The 15,445-nt window shown below is 35.9% G+C and overlaps 3 protein-coding genes across 3 annotated transcripts; 2 read left to right on the top strand and 1 right to left on the bottom strand.

The window, feature by feature from the left end:
- On the top strand, positions 1 to 3,385 carry LOC111483073 (cold shock domain-containing protein 3-like). The gene is made up of 3 exons (XM_023129191.1): positions 1 to 605; positions 1,054 to 1,254; positions 2,927 to 3,385. Exons 1-3 carry the CDS (start codon positions 72 to 74, stop codon positions 3,227 to 3,229), a joined length of 1,038 nt encoding a protein of 345 aa, XP_022984959.1. The 5' UTR covers positions 1 to 71; the 3' UTR covers positions 3,230 to 3,385.
- Positions 3,386 to 4,035: 650 nt separating this feature from the next.
- On the top strand, positions 4,036 to 8,740 carry LOC111483072 (N-acetyl-D-glucosamine kinase-like). Its single transcript, XM_023129190.1, has 7 exons — positions 4,036 to 4,509; positions 5,237 to 5,384; positions 5,759 to 5,950; positions 6,368 to 6,496; positions 6,688 to 6,857; positions 7,967 to 8,097; positions 8,374 to 8,740. Exons 1-7 carry the CDS (start codon positions 4,260 to 4,262, stop codon positions 8,437 to 8,439), a joined length of 1,086 nt encoding a protein of 361 aa, XP_022984958.1. The 5' UTR covers positions 4,036 to 4,259; the 3' UTR covers positions 8,440 to 8,740.
- A 940-nt stretch (positions 8,741 to 9,680) lies between these two features.
- On the bottom strand, positions 9,681 to 14,077 carry LOC111482955 (probable polyamine oxidase 2). The gene is made up of 10 exons (XM_023129004.1): positions 13,610 to 14,077; positions 13,358 to 13,476; positions 13,122 to 13,210; positions 12,914 to 13,027; positions 12,090 to 12,177; positions 11,815 to 11,900; positions 11,527 to 11,629; positions 10,845 to 10,942; positions 10,337 to 10,766; positions 9,681 to 10,247 (listed from the first exon to the last, which is right to left on the bottom strand). The coding sequence occupies exons 1-10, from the start codon at positions 13,647 to 13,649 to the stop codon at positions 9,939 to 9,941; spliced, it is 1,476 nt and encodes a 491-aa protein (XP_022984772.1). The 5' UTR covers positions 13,650 to 14,077; the 3' UTR covers positions 9,681 to 9,938.
- Positions 14,078 to 15,445: the final 1,368 nt, after the last annotated feature.

The following is a 15,445-nucleotide window of genomic DNA, read 5'->3' as shown; positions in this document are numbered from 1 at the left end:
AGGCGGGAAGCAAAACTATAGAAGAAAAAGAGGCAAATTTCAAAACCGAGTTCGATCGCGGAGGGAGAGAGATGAAGTTCGAAGCTAAGAGGAATTTTGATTTCGATCTCGGAGATGACGACGACGACGAGGATTTTCTTTCGGAGGTGGCCGCGGCGGAAGCTCGTGCCCTAGCTAGTAAACGTAGAAAAATCCCCAATCATACCATCAATCCGCCCAAAAGAGCGATCGCGGAGGTTACCAACAAAGTTTCCCCTAATGTAGATGCGGAAGGGATCTATATCGCCGCTTTGAAAGGAGACCCTATTATCCTCTCTCAACTTTCTGGTCGGATAGCCAATTCTGGAAATAAAGGGTTCATCTCTGCGAATACTACTGCTCATGCTCAATCGGATGGTGGTGGCTCGTGTTTTAAATGTGGGAAATTAGGGCATTGGGCTAGAGACTGCGATGCTCCGGGAAGTGGAGGGTCTTTCAGCGCTTCAGAAAATGATACGTCTGTTGCCGAGAAATCATGCCCCTGCGGAAGGGGAGTATGTGTAGTACTAACTGCGAATACGGAGAGGAATCGAGGTCGAAAATTTTATAAATGTCCCGTCAGACAGGTGAGGAGGCTGCGTTCTTTTTTTAGTATCCTTTCTTCCTCTTCCCCAATGGTCGCCATTGTTGAAGTCATGTAATGATGCCGCGCAAACTTGAGAAATAGAACAGTGATCTTAAGTTCTGATGAATTCATGTCCTTATTCATCGGATTGATGCTGGGTTTTGTCAAAAATATATAAGCAGCTATTAAGAACCTTGAGGAAGATATCAGCGTTACTTAAACCTATGTAGCATTCATGTAGAAATTAAATTAGTAATGCGTAATGTAATGTTGCCACTGATTCATATAATTTTTCTTGACTAAAACAGTGTTACTAAACTTAGATTTTGCTATACAATTGTGAGTTCAAAGCTCATTAGATACTTTTTCTTTACGCAATAACTTTTTATCATCACATGGTTATATATCATGCTCCTACTATCTTTTGATTTACATTTAATTGCTCTCAGGAAAATGGTGGCTGCGGATTCTTTGAGTGGTGTGACAATGCCTCTGCAACTAATATAATGACTTATGGAAGCCAAAATCGTGCATCAAGTTCTTCATTTTCAGACCTTAAGTGCCCCTGTGGTGCTGGTTCTTGCATAACTCTAACAGCCAAAACAGGGGAAAATGTGGGGCAGCAATTCTATCGTTGCCCTTCATACCAGGTAATTTTATAGCAGAAATGTTTGTGCAGCAGTTTTTATTGTCTTGTTTAGATTTTGGGTTGCTGAATTTTCATTTTCATATTAAGAAGAATGTCATGAACTATCCAATTATCTGATTGAACTGTGGCAAATCTTGAAATGTATACGCATTTGATGCTTCATTCAGACTGATTGGAAGAAAGTAAAATTTGCTCTAATACCTTGGCTAAGTTTAATGCTTTTCCTACATTTGTCTCATTTTTTTCAAATTTACTTTATGGTCCCAATTTTATGACTTTTCATCTTTCAATCAATTGAATTTGCTGGGAGTTGAAAATTATGGTCTTGAAGGTGGCCTAGATTGTTGCAAGCAATTGAGTAGTCGCCAATTACTTTGCATGTCTAGTTGGCTTAAATGACTGAAGTGTATAAAGACGGATGTTATAGTTACATTATAATGAACTAAGGAAAGAAAGCAACCTTAAGGGGAAAGAACCATTGCTGGCGCGGACGAATGTAATAAGAATATGCTTAATCCAAAAAAAATTAGCTTCATTATACCTTTATGTCAGGCTCATATATACCAATTTAAGCACAATCAAGAGAATATGAGGCCCCCAATCGTGAATGCCTACTCCAGGATGGGTAAGAAGGGCAGTAACCACCAGACAGTTAGTGGGAGGTTATGTACGGTTGTTGGGCATGAGATTGAGCTAGGCCTTTAAGGGTCAGGTTGTGTTTTAGGCAGGGATATGGAATCTTTTGTAATGAGCAGTCTTCTAAGGTTTTGAAGAGTTTGCTACCTATTGAATTGGTTGGTTTATGTTCTTCTTGTTTCTCAACGGTGTTATCGTGTTCTCAACTTAAATTCAATCAAATAGTGAGGGAATTCCCGTAGGGAGAATAAGTGGATTGCCGTTTTTAGTGTTCTCCCAGCCTTTTAGATGGTGGGGTTGTTTCATCTGTATATCACTTTGTCATGACATCCACCCAAGGTTTGTCTTTCTATACTTACTTTGTCCACCGTTCCTGTTCCTGTTCTTGTAACTTGTCATGAAGAATAGGTTCATGAATCTTTTAGAATCATGAACAATTGTGCTACATTCCCCTCTCTATGTATTGGAATTTATTTGGCTCATCCCCCATTCATTTGGTTCATCTCTAATTTTTGATGCATTTGGTTCATCTCTAATTTTTGATGCATGAATCATCTTGATTCATGTATGATACTAATGCTTTTATGCCTATATAAAGGGTTGTCTAAGATGGTTGAGAGACATTGAGTTCGAGTGTCATTTTGGGAGGAACTTTATTGAGAGATACTACATGTAAAAGTGTGAGATATACACTCTGTAAACACTATGATTTATTGAGATTGGTTGCTGCCCGTGGATGTAGAGGAATGTCTTCTTTCCAAATCACGTAAATCTTTGTGTCTCTTTGTTTAATTTCTGTTTTGTGGATGTGTGAGTGCGATCGATCTCGCTTCCCCTTCCGCTTCCGTTACAACACCTGTGTCTCTTTAAATTTTCAAGTTCTGTGGTAATGGTAATTTCCAGCACCAACATCATCTGAACGTAGTTCTCTGGAAATGCTTCGATGCTTGCAAATTGCACAAGTTGTACAGTACATATATATGAATTGATCTTCCTGTTGTAATTCCTCATAAGCGGTATTCAAATCTGTTCTGCAGGCAACTTGCGGGTTTTTCCAGTGGTGCAAGGAGCCATCCATGGCAGCCAAGAATCAAGTGAGTGCCTCTAAGGTCTACGGCAACACAACTGACACAAGCAAAGGCATGCCTGCGACTGCAAGGGCGGGTTCTTCCTGTTATAAATGTGGGGGCGAAGGGCATTGGGCTAGAGATTGCTCGCAATCACTCGCACCATCAAATCCTCCTCCAGCAGAGTTTGGCAGAAACCAATCTTCTTCAGCTGGAAGCTGTTTCAAATGTGGGAAGCCTGGCCATTGGGCGAGGGACTGTTCTAATTGTTAATAACAGGTATTACCGACCCTCTGGCTGCTTCGTTTCAAGGCTTCTAGCAGTTGTTTAAGCTTGTAAATTCACAACTCACCTGACATTTTTGCTTATTTGGTACACTCTCTTATTATGAATTTCACATTTACTCCTCTTGAGTGGATGATTTTGATATGGGTTAGCTTAGAATTTGGTAAGAAGGGCATTCCTCTTCGATCTATGACAACAAGGGATTGGACTCGAGAATTTTTTTTTTAACTTTATTTGCTTAGTTCCTAAATTTAATGGAATTGGAGATGAGTTTTTTTATATCATCAAAATAGTATATTATTTTGTAAAAAAGATTTAAAAACTTCATGTATTGTACGGTTAAATATAAAATTTAAATATCTAAATATTTATTAAATTTTAAAATATCATAATTTCGACACAAAATTAAAAGTTTTAGTAAAATTGATTGGTATGTTTAATAAAACTTTAGAATTTTAATTATATATTTGGTAAAAACATAGTTTTTTTAAAGATTAAGTTTTATTTTACATAAATTTAAACATTAAACACGGTTTAAATACTTTTTTACGGCTTAAGATCAGATCGCAATAAACATTCTTAAATTTTTATAGATGTTTCAAAGTAATAATGTAATTTTTTTGAACGAAAATACAATTTTTTAAAAAAAATTGACAAAGTTTAGGGTTTTTTTAAATAATTAATCATAGTTAAACCATAATATTGTTTTGTATTAAAAAAATCAGAATTTAATAATCACAATAAAAAATCAGAATTGTTGAATTGTTTGATTATCCAGTGGAGAATTAACAGCAAAATAATTAGCCTCGTCTTTCCTGTCGTTTACTATAAATTTTCTTCTTCTTCTTCTTCTTCTTCTTCTTCGCTCTCTCTCTCTCTCTCTCTTAATTCCCGAACTTTTCTGCAGAACGGAGGAGTAGTGGTGTGGTTTCTGTAGCGTGTTGAGTGTGATTGAGAGTAGACGGTAAGGCGAAAGGATCATAGTTCTTGTACCGGATTCTGATTCCTGAGTTTCCAGATGACGAAGAAATATCGGAATGGGGAAATCTGGGAATTTGAGCGAGAAATGTCCGGCAGAACAGGCGGAGGAGGAGGAGGAGGAGGAGGAGGAGGAGTTGGAGGTGTGATTCTTGGAATTGATGGAGGAACAACCTCCACCGTCTGCGTTTGTGTTCCCCTTTTACCACTTCAGTCTCTTCATCTTCCTGATCCTCTTCCTCTTCTCGCCCGAGTCGAAGCCGGCTGCTCCAACCATAACAGCGTTGGCGGTACTTTCTCTCCCTTTATGCCTATAATTTTATTCAATTTTGACTGGTCTTTCATGTTCTTCTGCACATGTTTCTCACTATTCTTCCTGGATTGGTGGCTGTATTTTGCTAGATTATTGAATGGGAAGTTGTAGGGATAGGTACAACCTTCCGGTTTCATTTATTCTACAGAAATGCGAGTAGCGTCAATTTTATCTGATGTTTCGTTTGGTATAACAAAAGTACATGTAGCATGGCTATCATCTGTGAATTTATTTAGTTTTCATGAAAGATCTTTAAGTTTGAAGGAATTAAATAATTTCAAGTAGCATGGCTTTATGAAGTTAATGAGACTATTGGTAGGGATTAGCCAAAGGGTGGTGATGAAACTCATAAAAGTAAGGAGACCATACTAACACAATTACAAACATAACGATGAAATGCATAATCTAACCAAAAAGACCAATGAAAATTCAAAGTTGCAATGCAGCGTAGACTAACTGCAACTTTTAAAACCTAGTCATCTTTGTGTCAATCAAAGGCAACCTATGAGTTGTTTTTTTTACTGGCTTTACTGGTTTTATGTTGTGCCATTTGATAAGTTTTCAAAAACTAAGATGCTGAGAGTTAAGACGGTAAACTCTTAGTTTGAATTAGTTAGGAGAAAAATGGCTGGTTGGTTTCTAAGTATTTTATATGAGATTTTAGTATTGTAGGTCCTTGGAGTAAATTTGCTTCTCCCTTTCAGAAACTGCTGCAAGGGAAACGTTGGAGCAAGTTATGGCAGAGGCTCTTTCAAAATCAGGTTCAGATCGGTCTGCAGTTCAAGCTATTTGTTTATCTGTTTCTGGTGTAAACCATCCAACGGACCAGCAAAGGATTTTGAATTGGCTCAGGTATGGGCCATGGAAAGATTTTTAGATGTTTCCATGAAACTATGTTCCTTCTGTCATTGGATTTATGGTGATGGAGCATATTATATACTCATTTTTTAACCTAAAATCTTAAGATGACCATTGTTCTTTCTACTTAGTTCATTTAGTGTTGCAGACTAATTTAAGATGTTTATACTATACATATCCCTTAGTGGTGTACTTATACCCGAATATTCATTAACGATCTGAGTTAGGTCTCAAATCAATTCCCAGGGTCCAAGCTGCTATTCCATTCACAAGCTTTTTTGTTCTATTTCATATGATATCTGAATCTCATGTTTAGGGATCAAGTATGTTTTTATACGCTTCTGATGTGTTTGTTTTGGTATGCGCAGAGATATGTTTCCTAGCCATGTCAAACTCTATGTTCGAAATGATGCTGCGGCTGCTCTTGCAAGTGGTACCATGGGAAGGCTTAGTGGTTGTGTTCTAATTGCCGGCACTGGTAGTATTGCTTTTGGATTTACTGATGATGGAAGAGAAGCTCGAGCAGCTGGCGCAGGACCAATCTTAGGTGACTGGGGAAGGTCTCTTTCTCTCACTCCCACACATGGACGCACACTTTTAAATTGGGTTATGATTGATCGTATGGGGATCATCTTATTTGTTTCCTAATACTTGTCCCATTATTCCTTGTTGATCATGTGGTGAATTTTAATTTTTACTCCCATAGTGTCGTTCTCAATATGGAGCACGTGTGTTCATAATCAGTCGAGGTTTTAGAGTAAAGTAACTATATGAAATACTATAACTCATTGGAGTTGTTAAGATAATTTTGTTTCATGTTTGTTTGTCTGTTTCAGTTATGTTTGTGTTTTAAAATTATGTTGCTGCACTCCATGCTGATCTATATTGATACATCTCTGAGAGTGTTGTGCATTACGTGCACATTTTTATTTTCTTTTGCCACTTTTCATTGAAGGTGATACTTTTTGTAATTTCAGTGGGTATGGCATATCAGCGCAGGCTTTAACTGCAATTATAAGAGCGCATGATGGTCGTGGTCCACAAACAAATCTCACAAATAGCATTCTTCAGACTCTTGGTCTTTCTTCTGCTGATGAACTCATTGGGTATGTACACTTGTCAATTGGCATTACCTATCACAAACTTCACTGTCTCCTCTTTTATATTCTTTGGTGCTGTTTTCGGACAATGTAAATTAAACACAGTAGAAGGAATAAATATGGCATGAAAAGTACTGTATCGTGCATTATTGATTAGGAATGGATCACATATATTTTTGGTTATCATTGAAAATTAGGTGGACCTACGCAGATTCATCTTGGGCTCGAATTGCTGCCCTTGTTCCTGCTGTTGTGTCATGTGCAGAAGCAGGGGATGAAGTTGCAAACAACATCTTGCAAGATGCAGTTAAGGAATTGGCTTTAAGCGTGAATGCCGTTGTTCAAAGACTCGGATTTTCTGGTTCAGGTACTGCAATAGTGGAAATCTTTGGTCGTAGTTAATGAACTTGATTCCCCTGTCCCCAAAGCTGGAAGTGCTTTTTTGCTATTAAACCCCCCTTGATGTCTTTTCTTCTTGGGAGTGTAACAACCCAAGCCAACCGCTAGTAGATATTGTCTTCTTTTGGGCTTTTCCTTTCGGGCTTTCCCCTCAAGGTTTTTAAAATGCGTCTTCTAGGGAGAGGTTTCCACACCCTTATAAATAATGAATCGTTCACCTCTCCAACCAATGTGGGATCTCACCATCCACCCCCCTTTGGGGTCCACTGTCACCCTTATAAAGAATGCTTCGTTCCCCTCTCCAACCGATGTGGATCTCACAATTTACCTCCCTTTGGGGCCAGCGTCCTCGCTGGCACTCATTCCTCTCTTCAATCGATGTGGGATCTCACAATCCATCCTCATCGGGGTTTAACGTTCTCGCTAGCACATCGCCCAATGTCTGGCTTTGATACCATTTGTAACAGTCCAAGCCCACTGCTAGCAGATATTGTCCTCTTTGGGCTTCCCCTCAAGGTTTTTAAAACGTGTTTACTAGAGAGAGGTTTCCACACTCTTATAAAGAATGTTTCGTTGCCTCTCCAACTGATGTGGGATCTCACAATCCACCTCCCTTTGAGGCAGCATCCTTGCTGGCACTTGTTTCTCTCTCCAATCGACGTGGGATCTCACAATCCACCTCCCTTAGGGGCCCAACATCCTTGCTGGCACTCGTTTCTCTCTCCAATCGATGTGAGATCTCATATTCTTTTGTGTTAAAATTCATCTCAACTTATTTCTCTTTGGATATGTACTTAAATGTGCAACAAAATTGATGGTGAATAATCTCAGTCTATGTGCTTTTAAAGCTTTGGAGATGTTCTCTGTCTATTTTTTATTTGTGGGTTTGTGTAAAATGCTAATGATCGTGGATATTCTTTGGAATTAGGATTCCTAGAAACTTCTTGTAGATTCATTTAAGAAAATAATGAAGGGAACCATGCAGGCAAATTAGGGTTCAATAACAGGATACTTTCCTTTTTTAATTTTTTAACCAAAGCTTTACCTCAACTCTCATTGTTAGCATTAACATTGCAGATGGAAAGGGCTCTTTCCCCCTTGTCATGGTTGGTGGAGTTATTGAAGGAAATAAGGGATGGGGTATAGCGCAAGAAGTTATAAACTGCATTTCCAAGGACTACCCTGGGGTAGTTCCCATTTGGCCTAAGGTAATCATATTGTTTATTACCCTCTCTTCTCTGCATGTGTTTTTACAAATGTTCAATGAAAACATGTTCAGTTATTGTTCTTAAATCTTTCCATGGACAGATTTGATTCTTAGAACAATAAAATATTGTTCTTTCTTCAAATCACAAGTATATAAACAGTGATTCCAGATGTGCAAAATAGCCCTGCACGTATCTCTTCTTTGTTCCCATGCTTTCATTTATATGCATATGAGGCCTTGCAATAATCATCCATACATTTTCTTGAACTAAAACCAGGTGGAGCCTGCAATTGGGGCTGCATTGTTAGCCTGGAATTTCTTGAAAGATTCCCATCAAGAATAAGGCTTTTAAAAAAGTGACCGACAAATATTTATAAGTTGTCATGAATTGTACAGAAGCAAAATTCTGAAGGGGGCGAAGAAAGAGAAATCATGTGAATGAGCTATTTAAGTTCTCGGTATTAATATAGGCAATTTACTAACGTATATTGCGTCAATTTTATTTAATAATCATTGGGTGATTGAAGAAATAAATGCTGTATCTGCCACTTGACAGAGGATGTGTTCAAAGTGATGTTAAAACATCAATGCATGATTTTAGTGCATTTGCTGCAATGTCTATGTTGCTATCAACTTGAAAGCAATTCTTTGGCCGAGTACTTTAGCTCTTTATATCTTTCAATTTTTAGTTTAATAGAACCTCGGAGTGAGATTTGAACATTTTTTCTCTTAATCTAGATGTAGAGTCGAGGGAATAAATATCCCAAATAGTTATAGTATCGAGCTTCTTTAGTCTTTTTAAATCATTGTGTATAAGAATATTGAATTGTTGTTAAATTCTGTTTCCCTTATAAATGCTTGAAAATGAAGAATTGGAATGAACCCGTATGAAATGTGAATAAAAGTTGGTGCAACGTTTATTTATTTATTTTAGTGAATTATAAAATATATGTGAGGTTTGAAATTGATACAGGTAAATTTTTCATTCAAGTTTAAAAAAAAAAAATTAGTATTGTTGTTTAAGTATAGATATTAATTTGATAAAGTTGATAACAATAGATGGAGGTCATTTTCAATATTTAATAGTGTGTTTATTAAAATAATTTTGGAATTGATAATGATATCTATTCAAACGAAAAATCTCTAGTTGTATGGTAGTATATAGCTTTCATGTAGTTTAATTTGATAACCAAAGTCAATGTCATCAATAATAACCCTCACCTTTTTACATATCACCATCATGTTTTATTAGACCATTGTAGTATGTGCATTGAATTCATTAAAGGCATGATGGCGACACTTAAAACATGTGCTTAGTTTTTAAAGTTCTCGGAGATATTTGCATTTCGTCCATTTTTATCATGAAAAAATTAATGTGAAATAATGTGAGGGTGGAGATTCAAACTTTTAACATATTGGTTAAAATATATATTTTAACTAGTAGTAGTAGTGTATTTAAGTCAGTTAAAATCATGAATTTCACTCTTCGATAAAGAACTTTTAAATATTCAAGGACCCGTAAAATTTGATCTCTCTAATAAACACGAACAAGATAATGTAACAAATTTTAGTGAAGAAACCCCATTATGTAATTAGAGCTTTATTCATTATTATCGTTCGTTTATAGCAAGCTTAGCTAAGTCCATAACCACACACAGTCTCATAAATCAAGACTTGGGAACTTTTAAGTACAATCCATTTATGTTTTCATAAAACTAATAAGCAGAGTACAATCATCATGTTCCAGCGCCAAATTATTGGCGTTTAATCCCCCAGACATCAGGATTTTCTTTGCTGCTTCTGGACATGATCTGATGAATTCACAGCCCAACACCAAGAGTATTACATTCGGGAAATTAACAATGGGACTGATAACGGAGCTTCATCAACCATGATCGCATGCAACAAATCCAGATCCCCATAACGCTCTAGAAAACGCACCCTGCAGTCCTCGGCCGCCATCAGACCGGTTGAGTATGCGCCGTGCACGGATCCTGGATAATTGATACTCATAGCCTCCCCGGCGAAGAAGAGGTTGTCGACAGGGATCCTCAGCCATTCAAACAGATGATGGGGTTTACCTACCATGTCGTAGCTGTATGATCCAAGTGAGTTCATATCTGACCCCCATCTGGAAACTAGATGCTGAATCTACAAGATGTGGAGACATATTCAACATTGAGTTCATATTGCAATCGTGTTAGCATTTGACATAACGTATGACTATGACTAGGACTTACCGGGGTGGGCGCATTAGGGACGACCTTCTTGAGTTGCATGAAAGCAAAGTTAGCAGCTTCTTGGTCCGACATCTTCTCGATGTCTCTAGCAAGTTTCCCAGATGGCATGTAAACAAGAACAGGATGGCTAGTGGCCTTGTGAAGATTGAGGAAGTAGCTGCAATTCTGTGATGAATCAGCAACAACTCCTAAAAACTCCACATTTGGCCAAAAAGCAGTTTCGAAGTGCAAGATTATTTTGTTTTCTAGACCAACTCCAATGTCAGCAATGGCTGCCTCCTTCCAGTCTGGAAGCTTGGGCTCAAACTTGATGACGTTTGCTTTAAGCACCCCAAGAGGAACAGCAACAACAGCAGCATCAGCTTTGAATGTTTTTCCGTTTTCCACTGTTATCTTCACTCCAGTATATTGTCTCGATATTTTTGTAACCCTGAAAGCCGACAGAATTCAGGATTGGTCGATACGTAAAGAAACAGAGGATGATGAAGAGGAAGGGCAACTGAATTACCTATGACTGAGGCGGATGTCAATACCCTTAGCTAGAGTGTGAATAACAGGTAGGTAGCCCCTGACCATAAGTCCATGCCCACCAGGGAGCAGTTCTTCCTGAACATATAGAACAAGAAACTTTACAAGGATGGACTTTACAGACTATCAAATTCAAAAAATTATAAATAAGAAACTGCTACAAAGATAAGAAAGAGGAAAAGAATTTAATCGCTCATTTCTCCACTGTGTGCATGTTATATAATGTTCATACATACTTGAATTCAACGGGACTGGTAGGTCAGCATCATGATAATATAAACACGGCCATGTGTAATAAGTAACGTGCGACACATTTTGTCACTTCATCAAGTTAAATTTACATATATGTGGTTCTGTTCTTCCATCTTAAATGTGTGCATATCATCAGAAGGGCAGAGAAATGATGAAGTACAAATCAATTGGGTTAAGCTACATGAGAGCCTACCCAATTGTAAAAACATGAACAGATTCCCAAGACCATAAGTTAGAAATAGGAATAGAAAAGTAAGTTTTCAAAAACAAAGAAAAAAAACACTAATTGAGAGAAAAAATGTTCCACCCTCTTGTCTTCCACAAGTAAATAATGACCCGGCTTTCACATCTTGATTAGAAAAAGGATAATCACCGTAGGAAGTCAATAGTGTATAAGAAAAGGAACTTGCCTGATCCCAGCCTTTAAGTGAGATAGTATTGGCATCTGCAGAAAACCATCCTTCCATCCTGCATAAATACCATTGAAGAACCTTATGAGCAAGCCCTTCCAGCCTGCATCCGGAGAAATCATATAAGTATGTCTACAAGTAAAAAGTGAAACTATGTGTCACTGAATTGATAGTGCAAGTCATAAATGGCATTAGTAGTGGTTAGTTTTTCTTGGGGGAAAATAACTTGAACGTTTTATAGTACTGTCAGTCTACTTATACGCATTATCTTCCATGCAGACAACAAACCTTAATTCTGGTCTCCTTTCGAAGACAATGGAGATTGCACGGAGTATGGATATATCATCACTTTGTTCCTCTCTAACAGTTTCTGTCTGTATAAAGCAAGAAAGCAAGAAAGCAAGATCAAAGGGCATCAATAATGTGGTTTTAAAACCCAAGACGCAGAAAAACAAAGTTGTTTACTTTATAAATTAGGAAACATGAATTATGTATCAGTACATTCTACTATTAGATCAAGCGAGAAGAGAATTAGACTGGAGAAAGGAAGGGCATTGACTTACCTCTTTCAAGATCGTTTCGAAGGTTTTGCCAACTTTTGTTACTACCTCTGGAGGAACTTGACTCCCATCCATATCAAACAGTGCATAACTGATATGAACTTTAACGTTAGTAATAAACCAAAAAAGAACTTTGTTCAAAGAAATGATAAAATGAAGCTCTGAAGAAACAGATGTACACAATAAAACTTAAATTAAAAAAAAAAAACTACTGCATTCTCTCTTCAGCAAGATGAATAAAACTTCAAAGACCAATTTAAGTTGAAATTTTACAAGAAACTGCTGTTCACTTAAAACTAATAAAGGTAAGAAGAGAATTTCTACAAACCAAGTTATTTGACTAAATCAATATATCAAAACCAAGTCCTGAAAATCGAATTTTAAAGATGAACAAACAAGCACTTTCAATCTTCCTTTGAAAAGAAAAATGGAAACACTAACTAACTGAACCAAAACAAATGGCAAGATATCTATCATTTTTCCATCCTGAGATTGCTTTAAAACCACTCCCTACCAAAATTCGTATATTAATAGCAGATGTAAACAAATATTAAGAGACTACCCATGAGATTAGTATCCACCTGCAGGACTTGCTTTCATTTGCATCAGCTTTAAAAAGGATCCAACTCATATATAGGATGGATTCCTTTTCTTCCTGAACAAATCAATTCATTGTTCACAGAGGAAATCAAAGTATGGGACTCCAAAATAATCGAAATGGCCTTTGCTCGACATCAGGATAATACAGTTTTCATGGTAAGATTTATGAAAAAAAGAAATAAAATATATAAAGAAAAATAAACACACCAAAAGAAATGACTCGATACCTTTCCAAATCATGGTCATATAACACAGAATTATCCTCACTAGTTCGGTATAAGGGTAATCCCAACCTGCCAATCAAAGGGGCCAACGGATTTTCCTCACACACCCCGTGCAACCTGCAGATCAGAAGTAAGATGCAACTCTAAATCTAAACATACACAACAATAACGATACAAGGTCTTCGAAATTGAAACGAAACTAAGAGCTAACCATGATGCTCCAAGATCAACAGGAAACCCAAAGGTATAATCAGTGTGAATACGACCACCAAGTCTGTCTCGTGACTCCAGAAGGGTTACCTGATCAAAACGAACAAGATTAAGAACAAGTTGAAAACATATAAAAATAAATAAATAAATACATTCCATAAAACAATTCTGATCCCTGTTTCCAGCGATACGATAACGTCGATACTAGCAATTTCATTATACATTCTTCAGTCTTACCTGAAAAGAGGCGTCGTGGAGAGCACGAGCAGCCGTAACTCCAGCCATACCACCGCCGATCACTATGACAGACGGCGGCGATCTCATCTGATGCGACTGGGGGTTGGGATAGCAAATTTCTGCCACGGAAAAGAACTCCATTAAGATCTAACATTCACTACTACAGACTAAAACGATTCTCTTACTCTGTACCTTCGTGTGCGTGAGGAAGAGAGAAGAAAAGAGAAGGAAGAGAAGAGAAGAGAAACAAACCTCCACGCAGTTCGGAATTACTCTTGGCTCCTGATTCCATTACGATTATCCGAAGTTAAAGTCGAATTAGCGACGAAAGCGAGTAAGCAAGTACAGAGACTAAGACGATGAACAAGCGATCGCTTATAAAATTCAAGCGAAGGAGGAAACGATTGAGGGGAATAATGGAGGATGAAGATCAACAAACGAGTAAGGAAGTGATTGCAATTCGTATTCACGTTCAGACCCAGCTTTCCCAACCAGCTCATGCGCTTCAATTTCCAGACTCCTGAAGCCACACTGAGTTCAGTCTTCCCGTCGGATCAGCCGGAATTCCGAAGATCAACAGCAGTTTCAGTGTCTCAGAGAAGATTTTTGCTCAGAGACGGAAGATTTTCGGAATTCCAGAAAAATCAAACTGTTCTTAGCGATGGAAACTTCTAGAGAGAGAAAATAGAAATTACTGAAATGTTCACGTTTTGGTTTTCTGTAATCCGACTCCCATCCTTATATATAGTATTTGGAGAGGTGATTTTATCGTTTACCATTTTTCTTTTTTAAATATTATTTTTAAGAGTTAAATTAGAAACTTTTTTTTAATATTTTAATTTTGATTTAATTTTTTATGTGTTTCAAATATGTAAAGTTCGGTAGTTAACCTTCGATTAAAATTTTAAAAATTAATTTCTATCAAAATTTCTTAAATAACAATATATATTTTTTATAAAAAAAAAAATTAACAATATAAATAGGAACGTTTATTTTTTTAAAAAAAAACATTGATTTATTGAAACTACAAACAAAAATAAAAATAAGTCTCCAGCTAACATGGTATTTTCTCTTTTTTTCTTTTATTAAATATTAAAATTATAAATTTATTTACATTTTACCATAAATTACCATACTTTTAGTCAAGGATTAGTCTTGATTGCATTAAATAAAAATAAAATAAAATTCATTATGTAATTATCTTTTCAAGTTTTTTTTTTTTTTTTGTTAGGTTAGAATTAGGTAGCATAAGTTAATTAAATTAATCGCGTTTATTATCACGTGTATTATTAGATTTAAATTTCAAACTCTAGGTTATTTTTCACTTTAATTACATATATTATTGTTGAAGATTAGTAAAATTGACATAGTTAAATTTCACCCTCGATATTAATAATAATTTTATTATTTTAATTAATTTAAAAATGTTGTTAACACGATTAATGGAAGAGTTTTAGTTTAAAAAAAATTGGCACTTTCTTTTAAAAAAAATTATTATCAAATATTTTTAATTAATTTATTGGGAAATTTTGCTAAATATTGTATTTAAAAAGATTTAATTGGTCTTACCTAACCCCATAAATTCATTTACATGTAATTTTTTAAATTAAAATGAATAGTTCAATTTCCATTAAAGATTTAAGATTAAATTAATTATATATTTATTAAAGATAAATTTACCTTTATTCAAAATATTTCATTTTTATAAGTGATAATAAGCGGTGTATAATAATTTTTTATTTATTAAAATTCGTTTATAGATGAGATGGAATCAAAATGAAAATCAATCCAAACGGAATTGTTTAGAATCAGAATATAAAAAAAAATGTTAACATTATTTGTTCTCATCGAGGACCGAAGTATAAGAATAAAACGTTTATTTTTAAGTCATTACGAGAGGTTAATCTGATTCGGTAAGTGTTCTGTTCTCTACTCTCAGCCTTAAGCTGCAAGTCTAAATAATATTGATAGCAGTTTTTAGTAATTACTGAAAATTCTGAAAATTGAAAAGAAAATGTAGAAATTAAAAAATATATATATATATTTTATTATTATTATTATTATTATTAAATATATTTTTCTAATTTT

This window comes from Cucurbita maxima, unplaced genomic scaffold (genome assembly GCF_002738345.1).
Source record: "Cucurbita maxima cultivar Rimu unplaced genomic scaffold, Cmax_1.0 Cma_Scf00008, whole genome shotgun sequence".
NCBI lineage: Eukaryota > Viridiplantae > Streptophyta > Magnoliopsida > Cucurbitales > Cucurbitaceae > Cucurbita > Cucurbita maxima.
This window is presented reverse-complemented; position numbering and strand designations above follow the sequence as displayed.